At 36.8% G+C, this 21116-nt stretch overlaps 1 protein-coding gene across 2 annotated transcripts in view; it reads left to right on the top strand.

The window, feature by feature from the left end:
• dlgap2a (discs, large (Drosophila) homolog-associated protein 2a) overlaps window positions 1–21116 on the top strand; it is a 404450-nt gene that overhangs the window by 315583 nt on the left and 67751 nt on the right. For both annotated transcript variants that reach the window (XM_069197514.1, XM_069197517.1), the window contains 2 exons: window positions 9118–9329; window positions 20556–20706. In XM_069197514.1, coding sequence (XP_069053615.1) covers window positions 9118–9329; window positions 20556–20706 — 363 coding nt within the window. The remainder of the gene's footprint in view (window positions 1–9117; window positions 9330–20555; window positions 20707–21116) is intronic.

Below are 21116 nucleotides of genomic sequence, written 5' to 3'. Positions count from 1 at the left end.
AAATGCACTTACTGAGAGCTTCCACTTGTGTCCCTTGGAATCATTTCCTAACTGTCCATAACAGTCTAGATCATTGGTAGAAATCAGGAAAAAGCAATGGCTCTCGTACTTAACCTATTGTTAAACCACTAATTATATTACCCCATGTTCAGTATTCACCCTTTTGTGTATTCTCTGTTTTCTATTTCTTAACCAATTCAGTATCTAAACATTTTTCCCTGAATGCTTGCTGCATGTAATTTAAGAATTATTTTTTTATGAGTAACTTAGTAATGTTAAAAGTAACTTCTCAAAAGCTAAAGGCACCATATAATATGTTGGAAAAGGTTTATCAGTTACTTATGAACAGCCTCACGTCCTTGCTTAAATAAGGAAACGCCATGTACAATACCAATACATAGGGTACCATGAAGCCCTGGAGATTTGTTCAATTTCGTTAATTTATTTTGACTGCCTCTAGTACCTAAACTTCTGCCTCTATCTATTTAATACTTAAAAATAGTATTTTATCTTTCATGGCATTACGTCTTTCTCTGTCTTGGCCTTTCTAATCCCCGTCCTTAACTCTGCTTGTAATGAATTGTACTCCTCTTCTTTGACCCTGTCCTGTTCTTTTCTGATCATTTCAGAAAATGCTCTCCTTTGCCTTATATTTAACCTAAATGATTTGTTAATGCTCAGGTAAATTTTGGATACTGTATTTTAGCCTTTGATTTACTCAGTATAAATTATATTCTGTGCTTCATGACAACAGCGTTTGTTGTTGTCATGTTGTCATGTTGTTCTTGACTCATCACCATGTATTGTTTAAGCTCCCCTGTTTGTTATCGTAAATAACATTAGACATGATGCTTATTTCCACTAGGAAAGGGATTGGAATTTCAACTTTTATTCAGGAAATTTCTACTTCAATCTTTCATTCAGCATTTGGCAAACAGTTAAGAAATCAATATAGAATATTAACAACCTGCCCTGCAAATTTTGTATTTGTCCAGTTTTTTCTAGAGGATTACTTATTTCCCTCACAACATACTAAAGCTTCTTAAAGCTTTCTGCTATGTTACAAAATTAATTATCCCACATACAGTATTTGTCTTTAACAGCCTATTTAACATTAACACATGGTTTCCGTGTCTCTATAAATTGTGCATGATAAGTATGGTATTCAAATGGGGCCTCTCAAGTTGATTGTTCTCTTCCTGACAGCTGCCTTCATCATCACATTTAATGATGGTCATTATTTGTCACAATTGACAAGTGTCAAAGCCTATGGAACATCAGTGTTTTCCACCCACCTCATTCTAAAACACCTTATGAGAGGGCAACCCTTTTGAGTAACATGGAAATGGGCCACTTTTCAAAATTCGCCAGAGCACAACCCAAGCCAGCCCAATTAATAACAGCTTTCACAACCACTATAAGAGGGTGATGTAGAGGCTGGAGCCAAGTAAATATCCTTCAGTTGCAAAAAGTCAGAATTTGAGGTTGAAGCCACAGTTGTTAAGGGACCCTACTGGCATTTATAAATCCTTTGCTTGTTGCTTTATGAAATCGCAAGATGTACGCGATACAATTTCCATTTGTAATGAACATGATAAAAAAATATTTTATTCAAGTCATTTAATTCTAATTACATTTATTAGCAGTATTTCAGACAAAACGTTTTTATCTTATGAGGTAAATACAGTATAGATTAAAGTTTCAATCTGAGAGTTGATTCTTGTGTTTAATATAATAAAATAATTTCTTGCCAAGTTATTATGTTTTTCTGTCTTCTAGATTTTTTTTACCCTGCACCTTAGAAAACATACTGTAGGTAGGAGAAATACATGTATTTATACAGGTACTGTATATGTCTATCCCTCTCCATTTTAATAAAAGAAGTTAGGCTTGGTTTCTGGTAACAAAAAAAAAAGCTTGGCTTTCTTTCTAGTTTTTCACTCAATTAGATAACTATACAGTAGGATCATATCCCATACTGTGCTCCCCAGGCTCCACCTTATTGCAGACAAGCAGCCCTCATGAACATGTACTGTAAATGTCTGGCATAATTCCTCTGACACTACAGAGCGGCAAGCCAACTGGGCAGACAACAGGAGCAGCAGATGTAATCCTGCCAGAGGCAACAATGCCGGCAGCGTTAATGTCAGTGTTCCAGGCCCTGGGGTCCCTGCGCTGACATGTTCGACCAGCAACCAGTCTCGGAGAAGAGCTGCACGCAGCCTTTGACACTGCCTGTCCAAAACCCCTGCCACTCGCTAGCTGCGCCTGAGGATGTTTCCCTACGAGTTACCGTGTGACCTGGCCAGGCAGCGAATCTGAGGATTTCAGTCCTTTTCAGCACGGCAGCGAAAAACTGTCAGTCTCACAGCCTCCCTTTGTATCAGTGTTGAGGGTGAGCACAGGCAAGGCAACAGCAACCCAGATTGGGAATGTGTCCCTTACCATTGCAAGGGTACAGCCATCACACAGAGATTTTCTCTCCCTCCTGGACAGCAGCAGTTTCACAGTCTCAGCGCTTTATCACGGCTGAGGATTTGAAAAGGCTACTCCTCACTCTGTGAGTCTACGTAGAGGACCAGACAGGAGACTGTGGAGGGTGCTTCTCCTGGTAACTGAGTAGTGTTATGGAAAACTCAGCCTGCTCTCTTGCAGGGCAGACCAAAACAGTCCATGATGCACTGTGGAGAGTTGTTCATGGAGCCTGTTAAAAGAAAACTTGCATGAAAACTGGACTGGAAATTGGTTTTGATTAATGGAGTGATGATGTTACTACAATATCTAACATCCAGTTATGTAATGTTCACTTTTAAACTTTTTTTGTAGTGCTCCATAAAACATGTCTTTTTTAACTGTTGTTTTGTTTCAGTTTTAGTCAAAAACATCACACATGAGCTATCAGTGCAGAAGAGAACAGAGTGATGAAACCAGTTCACAGATGGGGATTATTAGGAGGCCATAACTGGTAGAGGCCATGGTGATATGTGTCCAGGACACCCCTTTTCTTTTTATAAATGCCCTGGGATTTTTAACGGCCACAGAGAGTCAAGACCTCAGTTTTACATCTCATCAGAAGGATGATTTACAGTATAGTGTTCCCATCAGTATAATGGAGCATTAGGACCCACACAGACCACATGCTACCTACTGGTCCCACTAACACCTCTTCCAGCAGCACCCTTAGCCGTCCCAGGAGGTCTCTCATCCAGCTACTGGCCAGGATCACACCAGCTTAGCTTCAGTGGGCTGGCAGTTATTAATTGCAGGGTGATAAAGCTGCTGTCAGTGTTGAACTGCTAGTTTCCACTCAAACTGGGGACTTTATATAGCAGTTAAGACTCTGAATAAGTATCAGGTTAAAAGGTAAAAACAGACATAACCTGTGGCATAGCCACTCCTGTTAATAATATCTCTATGTGAATATAATGTAAAAGACAATATTCTTTTAGGAGAGGTTAATATAATGTGTCACAGGTTTAGGAATGTTTAAAATTCAACTCACAGTACCCAATTTTTAAAGTTAAGACAATTGACATTTTTGTGAATGTTTCCTCAGATATCATTGGTCTTATCACATCCCTTATGCATGTAACAAATGCTAAGCAATTGTAGCATTTTTTAATTAAGACTAAACCAATTATGGGTAAATCATTGAGTTGGCCTTATTAATAGAGAAGACATGGTGAGAAGACTGTACAAAAATAGTAATCTTACAAACAGAAGAGATAGAAAGGAGAAGATTTAGCAACCTGAGAGGGCAAATCAGAATACAGATCTACTGCAGGTAATTTGAGCATAAATGAAACTGACTCTAGGATTTACAGTAAGCAAGTGACTGCTGACTTACAGTATATTTGGAAAACTGATCCTAGTGTATGCTGTATGTAGTATCCACTAAGCTACAAAAATCTCTTACTTGTTTAGTGATCCATTATTTGAAATAAAGAAAAGGGTTAGTATTTGTTTACTATCCAAATACTATTTGTTTTCTAGCTGATTAATCAGTTAGGGTACTGTTCTTGGCTATTGAATTAAATGTGTTCTGTAATGTTCTGTTACTGTAAGCAGAATCTCTTGGTGCCGCCCATTTTCCACAGATTTCATAACTTTCCCATTCCTCTAAACTATGTCTCATTCCTTCAAAGTCTACTTTGTGGAAATTTTAAACTTTTGCTTTGGAATCAACCTGATCAGTTTCAAAACATCCTTCCTAGCACACCATATTATCTTCAGAATTCCCTAACGGCTCTGTATCTTCTGTTTGTCTTGATTGTTTAAAAAGGCAAAAAAAAAAAAACAGTATACAAAAAATGTACTGTATGTCATCTTGTTGGTGCCTTGGCAAACTGTGTAAGAAAGCTGTCAATTTCATCATTTCATTTTCAGTTACTGATATCCCTACAGTATATAGTAGGTCTTTCCCAGGCTATGTCAGTATAGTTGAAATCCCCCATAAATAAGTTTTTGTACATTAATTCTTAATTTCATCATGAAGTATAGAAAGAGTGGTTATAATCAACACTTGCATTTTGTGGTCTATAGCATATTTCTAACAGTATACCTTGGATTTTTTTTTTATATGCCTGGCCAATACAGATTCAGGAAGTATTAATTCTTCTAGCTCATGAACTTTTAGTTTTTGAACCTGAACACTCTTTTTGACACATCATAAAACCAGGATAGAACATTGGCTGTAGTTTTACATGTACCTGTACATCTATCCTTCCAGAAGAGTCTGTCTGCTAATGTTAAATTCCTCTTCATCATTTTCTGTTAGCCAGGTTTTTGTGATTCCAATGGCATCATTGACACCTGCTAATGTGGTCACTTTTATCTCATGTGACTTGTTTCTGATACTCTTAGCATATAAGTATATGCATTTAATTACTAGGTGGTTTGTTTTGTTTTTCCTAGTGGTGCTCCCTTGGTCTTTGCCACCAGTTTCGTTCTAATTTAAATGTTTCTGAATTTCTTTATGGATTTATGGAAGCTGAGAATCCTGAAGCCTTCTTCTGCATACTGTACCTTGACCCCCATCCACATGTTGTTGACAGGTTAACATTTGTAATTCTTCATGTTTGCTTGGTGCTGGTAGGAATTCTGACTAAACTTAACTAAATGAGTCCTGTTCATCAGTTTCATGCCAAGTTTTTACGTAGGTTTTAAATATTGTCATTTTATGTTGCTGCTTGGTTAATAACTTGCTATTACACTGTCACTGGAGAACAAAGAAAACTGTCCTGTTTGGTGTTCCCTGGCAATAAGGGGTGTGTGATTATTCATTTTAAGAAATGTTTTTAATTTGCTTGGAAAGCTGGCAAGCTGGTGTGTCTAGACCTGATATTCTATTTTATATTTTATTTTCCCTCATGCAATTATTCACAACCCCTATTTTATTACAATATATCAATCATAACAGAATAATGTTGCGTATCCCCTTATTAAAATATTGTAATTGTTGGCATTGCAGGTGAGGTTATTTAATTTATTGCCACAAGCAAGACATCCTGATTCTGCACCAGGTGATATTTTCCCATATTAATCAAACAGAATAGCATGTGAAACCTCTGGAAAGATTGAAAAACATTATCCAATAAAACCTATTGATTTGTGCAACTAGCACTGGTTTGAAAAGCCAGATTAGTAGATGTATGGATTTATTTTTACCAGTGGTGAAAATAAAAATAAGAACAATATTTACTAATTTTAAACTTTTAAAAATAGCTGGTAATCCCCTGTTTAACATTTCAAAACCTGTGGAAAATATCTATCTTTTAAACATATAAATTATATTGTTTAATATTATTAGATAGAAAATATGAGTCATTTCTCATTGCATTGGCACATCTGTTCTAAGCTCTCTATGCTTGATTTTACTGATCAAAGTGTAGCTCTGTATGTTTGAAAGTATGGGCTGAAATTAGTGCTTGACTTCAGCCCATCATACAGCCCAGATATTTGATGGTTTTGGGACAAAAATAAACAAGTTTGTGGTGATCAAAGAATTAAATAACAGGCTACATTTATCCTAAAACATGTGGTTTTGAGTTTGCAAGCTGGAAGAAATGTTAAGAAAAAACAACTGAAAGGCTTTTAATATCCAGAACAGAAACTGAAAATATGTTTTGCAGCTCATTTTGGATTCTCATCAACTTGAATGCTTTTAGTTCTAAATCTAGGCTATTTCCATATGGCAGAGCATGTTTGAGCACTTTATTATGTACTATATGTTGAATTGCTCAATTTTATATCTTATACATGGTTAAAGTAGAATTCAAAATCTCTTTCTCTATTTATAGGTTTCTCTTAATCAAGGATTAAGGTCAGGTGATACTTTACCAGTATCCCTAACTTGTAACAGTGACCCTATGTCACGGAAGCCGGGGACTAGCCATGTAGAGAGACGGGAGGACCCTATGCGAAGCGTTAGGAATGGAACAAAAAAAAAATGGAGGTTCGCTCTGGGCTCAAGGTATCGGGTGGAGTCGGAGCGAAACACAAGCCCTTAGGTAGCAGACGTGGGGCGATCTGGTGAGGCGAGCCTCTTGACAACTGATCCCAATGCCGAGTGAGGTGGATATGAAGACCGGGAAATATAAAGCCCCAGACAACAAGACACACCGGAAGAACAAGTAAAGCACAGGGAAACTAGGAACAGTACAGAGCAGGAGTGTCCTCCGGATGTGGAGGGTGTGACACCCTGTTGCTTTCCTGTGAGATTGCAGGACTCTCAGTCAGAGCTGTAAAACCCCTCAATCTAGGGTTTAACACTGCTGGTGATTTTGTGGGGCTTGCAATGTGAAAGGAGGATGACCACCTGACATCTCAACATTTTGGACAATACACATTTGTGGCTTGCAGTCTTCCTTTCACCCGCAATCAGTTGTAATCCAGGCTGAACAGCAGTTGGTAATTCCAAAATCTGAGAAAATGAAAAAAGGATAAATATTAAACTGTTTCTACAAAAAACATTTAATATAGGACTTATTTTTTTATTTAATGTGCTTTACGTTATGGTGATCATTACACAGTTCTCTTTCCATGTTTTTTGTTTATTTAAAATTCTGAGTAAAACGACAATGTACTTATTCTAAACGATTTGCATTTCCTTCCTGTCAAAAACCTCATTTGTATTCCAATATACAACAAAAAACAGTTCCTGTTCTAGATCCATAACTAGATGCATAAATTTGTGACAGCAAAAGTCTGGGACAAAAGAGTGATCTTGTGCAAAAATGGTACACATACAAAATGTTGTATATTGTAAAAAAAAATGAACACAAGTTGACATATAAGGAACTGTAATGCCAGTAGAAACATTTCATTATAGACCAAACTATGGACCTATCGACCTATTATACCTACTGTACATGTGCCATTGTGCTGTAGAAGGTGACATCCTTTGGATAAGATGTTAAGCTAAGGTCCTGAGTCTACTCTTCTACAATCTAACCAGTCACAGTTTTATTTTGTTTTTTTGGGCTGGTCTGCCTGATCTATATTCATGGGATATTAATCTATATCCTAGTGTAGTGAATCCACAAGGAATTTGCTGCAGTTCCCTGGGCCTCCTGAGTAAGTCAACAGGTAAACGCATGGCCCCAGTGAGGGCTGAACAAGATATTAGCTGAGTGTGAGGGGTATTCCCCAAGGGGAGGTTCACAACTGACAAAGTGCCACCAAGGGTACAATGCAGTTAGAAAGGAGGGTTCCCTCTGCTTACAACAACTCAGTGACTCCTGCAGCCTCTCAGCCATTTGCAGGCCATTTGTTCTGACAGGGCTGAACCTTTCTAATTTCCAACATTTAAGACAATAAGGGGAACTGAATAGTAAATATGTAATTATATATGAACTACAATTATATTAATATTGAAATCCTAGAACAGGAGACTTCTTTGCACAAAATGTTGCGGGATTTGAGAAATGGCTCGATCCTCGGATCAATTAGGTACAATCAACAGTCTAAGCAAAGGACACCTTCTCATTTGTAACATTTCTTATATTCCGACATGCAGTGATACCTTTTCCTGTTCAGTGCTGGATGTCCAGTACAGGGCTGTGGCTGTGTACCATGTTAAAAGTCAAGCAGCTTAAAGGTGAGCGGATCATAAGAGCTCACCTACACTTCCTCCTTCTCCCCTGTATGCAGATGTGGGGATTGTAGGTGTGAAACACCAAATTGGCAATTGCAAATGGTGTTGGTATTAAATATATAATTAGTGATTCTAAATGAATAAAAATTGTGGATGTTTGGGGGAGTAGCAACCAGAATCCACAGCAAAGGAGTTCCAAAACATTTCTGGTGTTCATGTAGATTCTGCTAAGACCTACTTCAGAAATTAGAAACGTTATTGAAATTAAAAAGTAAACAAAACACTTGAGTGGATATTAAACAAGTGAGGAACTTAAATAAAGATATGTTACATAATCACCTTAGTTACTCTGCAACACACCATACTTAAAAGTATAAAGGATATTACAGTCTTTGATGGGGTTAAAAGAAAAGCAATAGGAAAGAGTCGGGCAAAATATTGTCATATATACAGTATACAGATTAAAGCAGCAAAGCATCTTCAGTCTAAGACAAAGGAAATTAAGAAGTGATTCAATCCATGTACAGTATATAAGGTAATGGAAGATACCTATTATACCTCCATGTACATAAGGTAAAAGTGCAACCCAGGGTACAGGTACTGGATCACAATTTGGAACTAAAAGGCAATCCGTTTCAGAAAGAGGAAATAGGAATAGTGGGTACAGACTTCTCAGTTAGGTGGTTGCGGCCCTAACTCAAGCAACAAGGAGCTGAATCTTCTTATCATTTACTAGGTACAGTATGTTATATTTGTATTTCACGTAGCTGTCTAGTATCAAACATTTCTCTCTTTTTTTTTTGCTATAGATACTGTACCTATTGAATTGCTCATGTCCTGCCGCACAGACAGTATTGGAATTTGTTATTTCAACTGTCAGTCACTTACACTGCAGTTACTTTAGAAGAAAGTGGTTTTGAGCATTTCCTGTGTGCATTCACAGTAAAGCACACATGCAGCTACGGTGTGAAATGCCTTCTTGACACTCAAATGGAGGATCTCACTTCTGTTATGCTGTACAGGTGCCTCAGGACGAGTGGGGAGGGTACCCAGGGATTAACAAGGATGAGGAAATCCCTTGCAGGAGAATGCGGAGTGGGAGTTATATCAAAGCCATGGGAGATGATGAAAGTGGAGAATCGGACACCAGCCCAAAAACATCACCAAAGGCAGCCATCCGCCCTGATGCCCTTGTCAAATCTGTGGTGCCGAGACCGCTTTTTGACCCCCAAAGGTAAGTCATTTGCAGGATTCATGTCCTTCTTCCACTGCTCACTTCAAAGATTTTCTGAAGTACCTCTGGGAACCTTTTGGTAACACGCTGATACTGTAAGACGCTGGGCTGATGTTGACCACGTATGGTACAGTATGTTCATTTGTATGAAGCCTTCAGAAATGTTAGAGGTACTCCTCAAAGAAATATAAAAGTCATCAGAGAGCAGGGTCCAGAGTGGATGGAGTCCACGGATGGAGAATTCCCTTAGAAAGGCTCTAAAGGTTCCTTGAATTGAAAGGAAAGATGAAACTTCTGCCTCTGTTTTGAGCTTTGTGTTGTCACACCATTTTATATCTGGACTCAATAAGTAAGAGTGATTCAGAATATTCTTTCAACATTTCTCAATGCAAACACACCATTACTCCTCTAAAACTATTTTTAAATAATGGAAAATACATACTGGAGTGGCAGGTAACGCTGCTGCCTCATAGCTCTCGGGTGCTGTGCTTGATTAAGAAGTACTCTGTGTGCTTGCAAGGTTTTTACCAGTTTCATTGCACTTTCAAAAAACATGTAAGTTAGATTATGCAGTTTCATTACATTACTGTATATGTGTATACTGGTGTCCTACAGTACCTTGCATCTTTGCATATACTGTACTTCCAGAATAGCCTCTGGTTGGATGAGTGTGTCATTAAGGAAAGGGCTAGAACAATACCACAGGTAGTTCTAAAACATCCTGTTATGCCTCTTCTTGCATTGTGGAGTAACACACAGTGATCAAACCATATAAAAAAATGATACAATTATGCAAGTGGGTTTGATGTTTTTATTTACATGGGTAACCTTTCTTTAAATACCACACGTTATCTGAGACACTGTTTTCACTTCTTTATAACAGACATCTTGGAGTAGGCTTTCTTCAGGAGCTCCAAAAAATGAAAATAGAGTAGTCAGAAACTTCATACAATTTTTATATTGTGAAAAGCATTAACCTCATTACTCTTTCATTGTCAACAATTATAAAATAAAAGACAGAAAAACTGTTTTTTTACTTAAACCAGTTTTGCCATGTTTTTTTTTTCCTATCATGTCTTTCTGCTGTACTTTTCAGTATCTTTGTAAATCTTCTGAAGTAATTTCCCCTTGTTGTTTTTTTTTTTGCTGTTGCTGTTGCCAGGTTTGTCTCGTTTTTCACTGACCTCTGATCTGATCCTAGTAGCTCAGTCTTTGAGCATACACAATTTAAACATCTACCACTTGGTGTTGCTAAGCAACTGCAGAAGCATTCCATTATCCTATTCTGTAAGAGACTGAATATCATTGTTACAAAAACCATTATCTCAAAAGTTACAAAAATATAAAATAAATATACAAAAACTCAAACCAATCTCAAGAATTTAGTAGAATCAGCAGGAAAAGTCAGCAGAAATTTGTACTTTTTATGTGTAATTAATAAAAACAGTTTCATTTAGATGTTTTACAGAGTATTTTATAGAGCACAATAGTCAGATTATATAAAGAGGAGAAAACCCTTTTACCTTTTCTATTTTGTTTTTGGTATCTATATTCCCATTCCCATCACAAGTACTGTATATGCCTTCACATCAGGAAAGGTAATAGTCTTACTTTCACACTTAATTTTTAGTATTGTATCCAGTGTACTCTGCTCAACACCATTGTATTTTTAGGATTTTTTGTTTTTGGTTCTTAAAGAATCAAGTGTTTTTTTTCTCTCTTAATTTTAATGTAATTGCACTACATTCTGTGACGACAGTGGCCTTCTGGCTCCTTCCTTCCCCAGATCCTCTCTTATTCTTCGTTCACACGGAAGACGTTTCTTCTCTTTCACAGGCAAAAGAGATATCATTCCCACTTATCCTGTGGTGCTGGATTCTCTTTCTCTTCACTCAAGGCCTTTAAAGGCCACCGTCTCTCTGCAGCTGCTGCCTTCTCATCCGTAGAAAGGAGATACTGTGCTACTTTGCCAGGCACTGCCTCCCTCCTCCAGGTGTTAATGCCTCCTGTCAGCTTTGGTCCAGTAGGCCACTACTGTTCCTCCGTAGGGCACTGTTAACAAATGGGCCTGGCAAGCTACTGCACCAACTTTCAGTCCTGAACCCGTGATGCACCTCAGTACAGCTCTGCATGTTAACCAACCCCATCGCTCCAGCCAGAGAGAGAACAGGTGCATGCTCTCAGTCCTATTTGTTCCCTGGTCTACAGTTTGCAACAATCCTTATTAGGATAAGTGGCTTACTGATACTGGATAGATGGATTTGTTAACATTCAGAAAAAGTATTACTGAACGTCTCTTTCAAATTGCATCAACAATACAGGACATGTTTGGTGTATGTACTGTACTACTAACATCCAGTCAAACTTCCATCCATTCTCATTTTTTAACCAATCAACCAACTCTAGGTTGTAGATTGGGGGTGTATAAAATGGTAATATCAAAATAATGTTAAAAAAGAATTAAACCTTGTCATTTTTATACTTTATGACTTTTATTTATGGATTTCTTTTCAGAAATCACATGAAGTTTTTAATTAGAGCTTAAACTCACTAAATGTGATCTTAGTTAAAACTGAATGTTGGCTCTCAACATCATTACTTTTCTTTAAGTTTGTTTCTCTGAGAATAGTTAGGTGCAGTATTCTATTTGGCAAAATAACACAATTGTAAAAGGAAACTAGTTACATGTGACAATTTCATATTTGAACATTGTATTTTTGTTTTAGTTTGTCGTTTTGTTTGAGAATTGTCCTCTTTCAAGAGAGAAAAACAGGTTGTGTGAATACAAGCATGATACTGTAGTATGGTTACAAATAGGGGTTTACGAAAATGAAAACAAATCAGAAAATGGCCGAGTGATTTGTGTAGTTTAAGATACAGTACATTCATTCTTTGTTCACTGTCACAACATATTTGAAAAGAGTAATACTTTAGGCACACTGGATTAAAGAAATATTTATTAACAATGAAAGTACTGTACAAACACTAAACTACTCACAACATAAACAAACAACACACAAGTTATGCTTTTTACAAATTTACAAATTATGCATCCCAGAGGTCTGACATCTTAACCACCCCCAAAAAAATCCAGACTGGTATGAAGTATTCAACTCTTAAATAATGCCTACAAAGGCCAAAAAATGATTAATCTGCCTTCTAAATAAAAAAATACAACCTGTGGTTAAATCTCTTTATCTCTGTAAACCCGGATACCATATAATTATACATAGTTACGACAGCATCACCTGTAAACTGCTTGAGGGACTGATGGGACTAACAAAGGGCCTGAGATTATAAGTGAGAAGCAGCCCTCCATGTTTCATATTTAGTAGTGCTGTGGTGTTTATAACTGAGAACAGAACAAAGCTGACGAAAGTCAAGGTGAAAAGGGTGTTGCATGACAATAATACTGAAAATGCAGAGCATTTTGTGTTCAAGCCATTATTTTTGAAGCCCTTGGTCTAGAACAAAGGAGATTTGGGAATTTAATCCAAAAGTAGAATTCTAAGGGTTAAAGAGAGGTCAAACCCAAAGGGCTACTTCAGACTCAAAGAAACAAGGCAAAGAAACCTAAAGTGAATTTCTTAAGACAGAGAGTAGAAAACTCTATACAAAGTTCTGTGGGTGTCTGGAACAGATCTTCCATCCACTGTCTGAGGCTCAGATGTCAGTTCCTTTAGAAAACAGCTGGATAAGGTTTTATATTTACTTCTGAAATACAAAATGATCAACATGGGTTGGTCCTCTCCTCTCATTTGCCAACTATTTATGCTTTGATGTCTAACATTTGCGCTGTCACACAATTGATTTTTTTTATTTGTTCAGTAGTTACGTTAGTGTGCAATTCTCTACACAGGTTAAATCCATCCTACTTGGAGCACAATGTACAGTATAGATGTTTGTACCTTAATCTTACAACATCTTGGATTTGTCAGAACATTTCCTTGACTGATATTGACTGTGGGTGTCAGGTCATTTTGTTGGCATTTCTTTAGCGAAAGGGTTGTGTTGTGCATGGACCTAGCTACCGAGCTATGTTTAAGACAATATCCTGATTTCTTTCCCAAAAAAGCTTGATAATATTCATGAATTAATTAACTGCTAAACAGCAAGCGGTTGAGATGGTAAGTGGATTAACTGGTCCTCTCAACCATTATGCTCTTTAAATAAGAAAAGACTTGGATTAGACATACTACTGCTTGTACAGTAAAATACTAGTTTCTTATTGTAAATCCTCCTTGAAATACTGCACATCATGAAATCTCTAACACTGGTTCTGGAAGCCCCAAAATTAGTTTTTATGTATCTCTAGATTCAGAGAATTATCAATCAGATTATTGATTTCTGTATGTACCACTGATGTTTTTTTTTGCGCACTGCTTGTGCTGACTTTTATTAAGGTTGTATATTATTTAATTTTGTTGTTGTTGCTGCTTTTCTATGTTTATGATTGCCTGTCTTTGTATTGGAGCATACAGTACATGCAAATAATCACTTCATGCTTATGACAAATAAACTGAACTGAAAGTTGTGAGTATGGTCTTCTCCAAACAAATATACAGAAACAAGTCTTATCACAATCTAAGGATATCTGAGGGCTTCCATAATAAAGAGTTATTGATGCTTATCAGTACAGAAAGGGTTACAAAGTCATTTCTAAGAATTTGGGGGCTTCACCTATTCAGACAGGTCTATAGATAGAGAAACTTCAAGAGCACAGTCAATCTTCCCCATAGTGGTTGTCCTGCCAGAATCTCTCCAAATACAAACTGGAAAATTATCAAAAATGTTACAGAGAACCCATGTGTAACATCTAAGGAACTGCAAGGCACTCTTGACTTGGCTAGTGTGACAGTTCATGACACAACAATCAGCAAACAAATGAACAACAATGGAACAATGGTGTTCATGGAAGGAAAGGTTGAAGAAAACCACTGCTCTCCAAAAACAACAGTCAATCCATCTGAATTTCACCACAGAGAACACAGATGATCCACGAGGCTTCTGGAACAGATGAGTTAAAGGTAGAACTGTTTGACCTCAACAGGAAATGTTTGGTGAAAACCAGACACTAATTGCAAACAGAAAAATTCATCCCAGCTGTCAAGCCATGTTAGTGGGAGTGTGATACCTTGTCTTATCATTATTGACAACAACAATAACAATTCCTTGTTAGGAAAAGACTTCAAATTACACATTGTTACAAAGGCCTCTCAGATCACTGGCACCGCGCTCTCCTTAGTTGAATCCTTGTACACTCAACGTAGCACCATGCGCGCTAACAAGATAATTGCAGATCCATCTCACCCCATACACGACTTATTTCAGCTGCTCCCCTCAGGTAGAAGTTTCAGATCACTGACATCCAAAACGTCACGTTTCAAAAACAGCTTCTTCCCACCTGCTGTTAGGCTGCTCAACAAGTAATGTGCCCCCAACCATCATAAACTTAGTTTTGGGCTTTATGACCTGTATCACATTTAAATTGCACTGATTTATCTATGTTTACAGAAAAGCTCTACCAACAACAATTTTCACCGGCCTCGGTCGTGTGGCAATTAAGATTCTATTCAATCCTTGGATGACAGTGTTGTACCTATAGCAGCAGAAAGACTGTAGATGTTTTGCCCAGGTTTGTGTTTCTAGAGGAAACTGCAACTACTGTATCAGCACATACAGTAGAAAGCTGTTTTAGAAAACTATACTTGTACTTTACAGTGAAATCATAAGGTCAAAGCGAGTTCATAAACACAAAAAAATGTCTTGATGGACTTTTTTTGAAAACCTATATTAAAATTTTAGAACATCTGTATGGAAACCTGATAGCACCATGTAGAAAAATATTGTGTTTAAATGAAATACTGTAACATTGCATGTAAACATAAAAAATACTTCATTAACAATATTGCATTAATATATTAATATATTGCAATATACAATACAGTACATGCAATAATATTGTGCAATGCAAAGTACCATTTTCATTAACAAAAGAAGAATTTCGTTACAGCCGTCTTTGTGCAAATTAATTAGTATGAAGCAGTGTGTGTACAGTCTTTTGTATACTGTACATGAAGTATAACACTTTGTCATTGAGTATTCCTGGGTTTAATGCATGTAATTTTCACCATTTTTTGTGAAAAGACATGACTTTACAAACATATCTTATTATCAAAAATCCTAAAAGGGTTCAAGCTATGCTTATCTCAAATACATTTGAATCTGGAATTACACAGCAACTATGAAATGTGTTGTATGAAGGGAGAAGATCATGTGTTGGCTTGCACAGACATTAAATGAGAATATGAGAATGCAAAAGAAAACCAAACACAATTCCAGGATAGCACACAAGTTGCTACCATAGCCAACAGAGTAATGCAATTTATGTAGAGAGTCCTGCTGGTGGTGATTTGTAAGCAGCAGTATCTCGTAACAAAATGTTAGACAATATATTTTATCCATTCTTCTAATAGACTTCTGTATATTTAAAAAAATAGTTGGAACATGTTTTCAGCCTTTTACATTCATTTTGTATCATTGCCATTACAGTGTTTGGTTTTTAAGACATCTGTTGTGCATAAATACAACAATACCAATATTGATACTGTTCCTATCAGTTGTCTTCAAAACATTTTCTGTTTAATTTTAACTTTTTACCAGTTTTACCTGTTTTTAAAATTATTTCCACCTCAAAGCACAAGTATAAACCACTAAGTAATGTTTTATTATTTTTTAAATGGTGTGTGCTTTTAAAAAAAATCTATTAACACATGAGTTCACACTTATTTGGCCATTTGAGATCATTAGGACTATTTTATTTCACAGCCTCACTGGAATATGTTTTTGATAACAAATAATTTGTGGTCATGAAACGTCTGGTGTGGATTTAAAACCTTTTTTATATCACAATTCTCTATTGCTGAAAGAAAATATTTGATGTTGTAACGAACAGTTCTTTCCAGACCCTATGCGGACGACACAATTTGGAATAATGAGGAAACGGGGATCAAAACGGGGGGGTGTGTCCTTGGTGCGCTGGTGTTCAGGGGGGTGAGTCCGGGGTAAACAATCCAGTAGAAATCCAAAGGGGGAATCCAAAACGAAAGCAAAAGTCCAAAACCGGGAGATCCATCCAAAAACCGACAAGATAAAAACTAGAACCAGGTCGGAATACGAACGGAATACGAACGGAATACGAACGGAATACGAATGGAATACGAATGGAATACGAATGGAATACGAACGCTTCCAGGTCATGGACTCGCACAATACGGAGATCAGATACAGAACCTCGAGTGAGGTAAGCTCCTGGCTTATAAAGGCGAACTGAAACAGGGTGGAAACAAGGAACAGGTGCAGGAAAAGGGGCAAACGAGGAAGGCCTTAAGCGCCCTTAAGAGGAGGGGTTTGCGATTGTGACAGATGTTAAGGCAATTACAGGAAATAGAAATCTTTTAAAAGGTACAGTAATCATGCTTTTATTTGCATTGTGAAAAGATTTCAGGATTCATTTGGTTCCTTACTATTCTTGTTTTTTTCTATGAATCAAGCTGCAAAGAAAATGTTTAGATCTGTATCCCTTTCTCCCTTTCAACAATTTAGGGATGTTTGATCACAAGAGTTTAATGAAGGCATGCTTATCTTTGCCTTTGCTGCCTAATTCTTATTTGTTTTGATTGTTATTTAATTGAACAAATGTGTCAGCAATGAAGGGGATAAAAGTCAAAGAGCTGCAGAAGTTTAGAAAATTAAGCCATTAGTTGCCTCAAAACGTTTGATATGCAAAGGTCAGGTTTTATTTATTAGGGAAAACAGGCATTCTAAATATACATTGTGCTTCCTTTATTCCAAAGGCAAATGGTTTATTGGTTAGATGTTGAAAGTTTATTTAAGGAGTGAATATTCAAGAGGTCCTGTATGGCCAATTATTAGGCAACTCCTTTACTGTACACCAGGTGAAAAGAAGGACCTTGATATTTAATTCAATTTGTTGGTAACATAGTCAAAAGGCACATGATAAAATTTCAATTTACTGCAGTACCTACTGAGGAGAAGCAATGGCCAAATTAAGAGGAAAAACTATTAATATAAATTATTAATTATTAGACTGTGTCATAGGAAAGTAATCCATACAAATCTTGAAGAGCATCAGGCAGGCATCCATCACCAAAACTATCTTGAGGGCTCATTTCTATTGCAAAACTGGTTAAATTGGTAAACATAAAGTTCAGTCACACCGTTCCTCTCATCTAAAATTCAACCAAAAGTATCATTCTGGAATGGGAAGGGTTTGAGCCTGAAATATTTTAAAACCCTTGCAATATAAACGGTACATTGTTGAAGATGTTCTTCCTAGTTGCGGCATATTATTCAGAGGAATGGCCTAAAAGTGGACATTCAAAATCAAATACATTTACTAGCAGATAACTATATTTCATTTTTTAGAAAGCTTTTGATCTCAGAGGATTACAAAGTTATCAACATCTAACAAGGGACTCTCCTCATCCACTGGTACCAGCAGTCCACCTACAAAGCAGATCAGGTGTGACAAATTCACAAATTTAATTCAATGACAAGTTTAGATTCTTATTGAATTCCTTTAGAATCCTCTAGATTCCTTTAGAATGGACTTTAGAATTGTTATCCAATTTCCTAAAGCATGTGCACCCATTTCGTTGCACACAGTAGTCTCAAGAAATAGACACAGAGGACCGGCTGTGTCCACAAATAATATTGATTATTTAACATTGAGGAAATCAAACTGATCAAAATTTATTTTGAAAACAAAACCCTAGTTCTGAACTCCACCTCCATTTTTAGCTCTATACAGTATATCCTATCAGCCCTCTCTATAAGTAGCAAGACGGTTAAGAAAGAGCAGACATTGACAGTCACGGGAACCCTTTGCTTCCTGGTAATTGATTGGCACCCAACTAATTGTGTTCTACTAATTGGTTGGGTGACTGAGGACAGTCATTTCTACTGTCATTCCACCTGCACTGTCTTCTGAGGAATGTAGTTCTGACCAAAACTGTCATGTTGTTCCCATCTACTTCTGCTCGGATGTTGTTTGGATAGACTCAATACATTTAAAGTGCACTCTATATAAAAACTGTGTTTACAAATATTAATATTACAGTAAGTCAGTACATCATTTTTGCACTTTGTCTCAATGTCAATTTGTTCTTTTTATGGAGTTTATCTTCTATTTTAATGAACCACGGCTTCATAATCTATTGGCTTTATTTTAATAAATCAATCATTGTAAATCAAATTTTTTGAAGAAGATTAAAAACGATTTGTCTGTATTGTTATATGGCTAGATAATTCACGCCACGTTTCACGGAGAATATCCACGTTCGTTTGATTCCTTCGGCTCTTACAGTGTGCATGAAAAAACATCTAAAAAAAAGGCTGTGAGTGCCAATGTTTTCAGTAAAGCTGCTCAACTTGATTATATTGTTTAGCTAGAGATATTCCATAATACATTCAGGGAGGCCTTTTACTGTATCTGTAGTACATGAAGTAAACGAAAATATAAATCTAACATACTTTTCCACAAGGAAGGTTCTTAGAAAAGAAGCTCTTATAGCAATTTAATTTTCCTACACGTGTCATCAAGATGGACTTTCCTCTGTGTTTTGTGAAATCATTGTTGTTGCTCAAATTGCATTTGACTACTTACTGTTCCTCTGTGAAATTGTTTTTGTTCATGTAGCTCCAGTCAGTAAATGTGTTACTACAAATGCACACTTGGGACTGATTTCCATATTTTCCAAGAGATTGGTATCCCAAGCATGCCTTGGAGCATTATTCATCTGCAAGTTGTACGAGGTGTTGAACAGTTGAAAACACAATCGTGATTGTGTACTCTCCAGAGGATTCCAGAGGATGTACTGTATGTTTGTTTAACAGATTGAATGAGCTTTTCAGGATGGTTTTCTTCTCTCACAGTTTTATTAATGCAGTTATGCTTGTAAGTAAATATTACTTTAATGGGTGCTTAACCTTGTTCATGTCATTGAAGAGAAACCCTCATTACAGAACTCTTGCTTTATCAGAAGGATACACATATTATTAACCTTCTTGTCTGTAGGCCCAAAGAAGAGAGCTCTCGTCTCTGAACTTAGTCATTTGCATTATTCCTGAACACATCGCAGTTTGTGGTTTATAAAAGCTAGACAGCTTGTTCTTCTAAAACTTTTTTTTTTGTAAACAGATAAAATGCTTTACCAAAGATCTGGGTCCAATATGAATTTATAATGTTTTTAGTATATTAAAAAAGTATTTGATTAAATACAGGTTTCCTGAGCAATATGGCTGACTATAAAAAATCCATAATACTTCCTGTTGGAATTCTGTGGTGACTTGATCAGTAGAACTCTGTTGTGCTTTTGATAAATCTTGATTCTTTAGGGCAAATTTTGTGTTTAATGATTTCATTATCTGACGAAAAAACAACTTAAACCTACAATGCTTCCCAACATAGCTTTTAAAAGATATTTCTCTTCCTATGATACTGAATGTTTAGATTTGAAGTAAAATTAAGTTCCCTTTCACTTTTTTTCTTGTTTTTACTGTATTTTTATGCATCCCCATGATTCAAAACATTTATTTTCCTTGAAAAGTTCCTCTCAGAATACTCCCAGGGTGATAATTTCTGTGCAGTCACTATAATTATGCTTCCTTCCTTGGAGTCATGGTTACTCATTTGCTGTACACTCTACCTTGGACATTCTCTCAAACATTTTTGAAGGAAAAACATGTTTTGTCCGTTGTTAAATGAACCACCAGCAATTGTTTATGGTGTTTCATTGCCTTAATTTTGGGAAATTGCATCATCTGAGAAATTCTGGATGTACATCTTGGTCAATGTGATCACTCTGGGGAGGAACACGTTTTTGGGCCTAGAGGATTGTACTGTACATGACTTTATATTCTCACAGCTTTTTACTGTTTGTCCCATGTACTGCACACAGTGTTTCTATAACTGACTTAACAAAAACATAAACATTAAGGATGAAATAAATATTTCCTTCCTATGAAGTTTTGAAATTTTGTTATTTCTGTCCTTTGCTGATAACATGCTTATTTTCTTTTGGTTAGCTGTACAAACACTTTAAGTCAGCAATTGCTGATCCCCCTGAGGAATTCAGACTGAATTGAATCATATCAATCATATGGAAAACTGCACTCATTCTTCTTTCTTCTTTCCTCATTTAGTCAGAGCTACCACTTGCAAGCTGCAAGAGACATGCATCCCAGTGTCAGCCTGGATCCGACAGCCAACTATAACTCCCCCAAGTTTCGTTCCAGGAATCAGAGCTACATGAGAGCAGTCAGCACCCTCAGTCAGGCAAGCTGTGTTAGTCAGGTGAGTTCAATCTCCATAAATCACAACAAATCAGAGGATTTGAGCCAAGAGCCGGGAGAAGACCAACTGTTTAACAGAAGATCGCAGCGTGTTCCAGTGGGCCGCTGTGCTTTGACATTTTCAGATGAGAGCCACATTATGGTGAAATATGTCTACTCTGCGCTGGGGTTTGAGCTTTCTTAAGGTTAGTGATAAATGTGATTCACAAAAAAAATAAGCGTGGTTAAAACTGTTCCTAGACATTGATTAGGTTGGCATGCAAAAACAACAGAGTATATTTCCTATTGCATTTGGTTAAATTCTTCAAATGTCCCAGCTGGTGTTTCACACTAATAGCTGCTCATTGGTGGTTATGTATTTATTTGGCAACAAGAGGAAATATTCTATTACCTTAATAACACAGCCCATGT

The sequence above is a fragment of the Lepisosteus oculatus genome, chromosome 2 (assembly GCF_040954835.1).
Source record: "Lepisosteus oculatus isolate fLepOcu1 chromosome 2, fLepOcu1.hap2, whole genome shotgun sequence".
Classification (NCBI taxonomy): Eukaryota; Metazoa; Chordata; class Actinopteri; order Semionotiformes; family Lepisosteidae; genus Lepisosteus; species Lepisosteus oculatus.
This window is presented reverse-complemented; position numbering and strand designations above follow the sequence as displayed.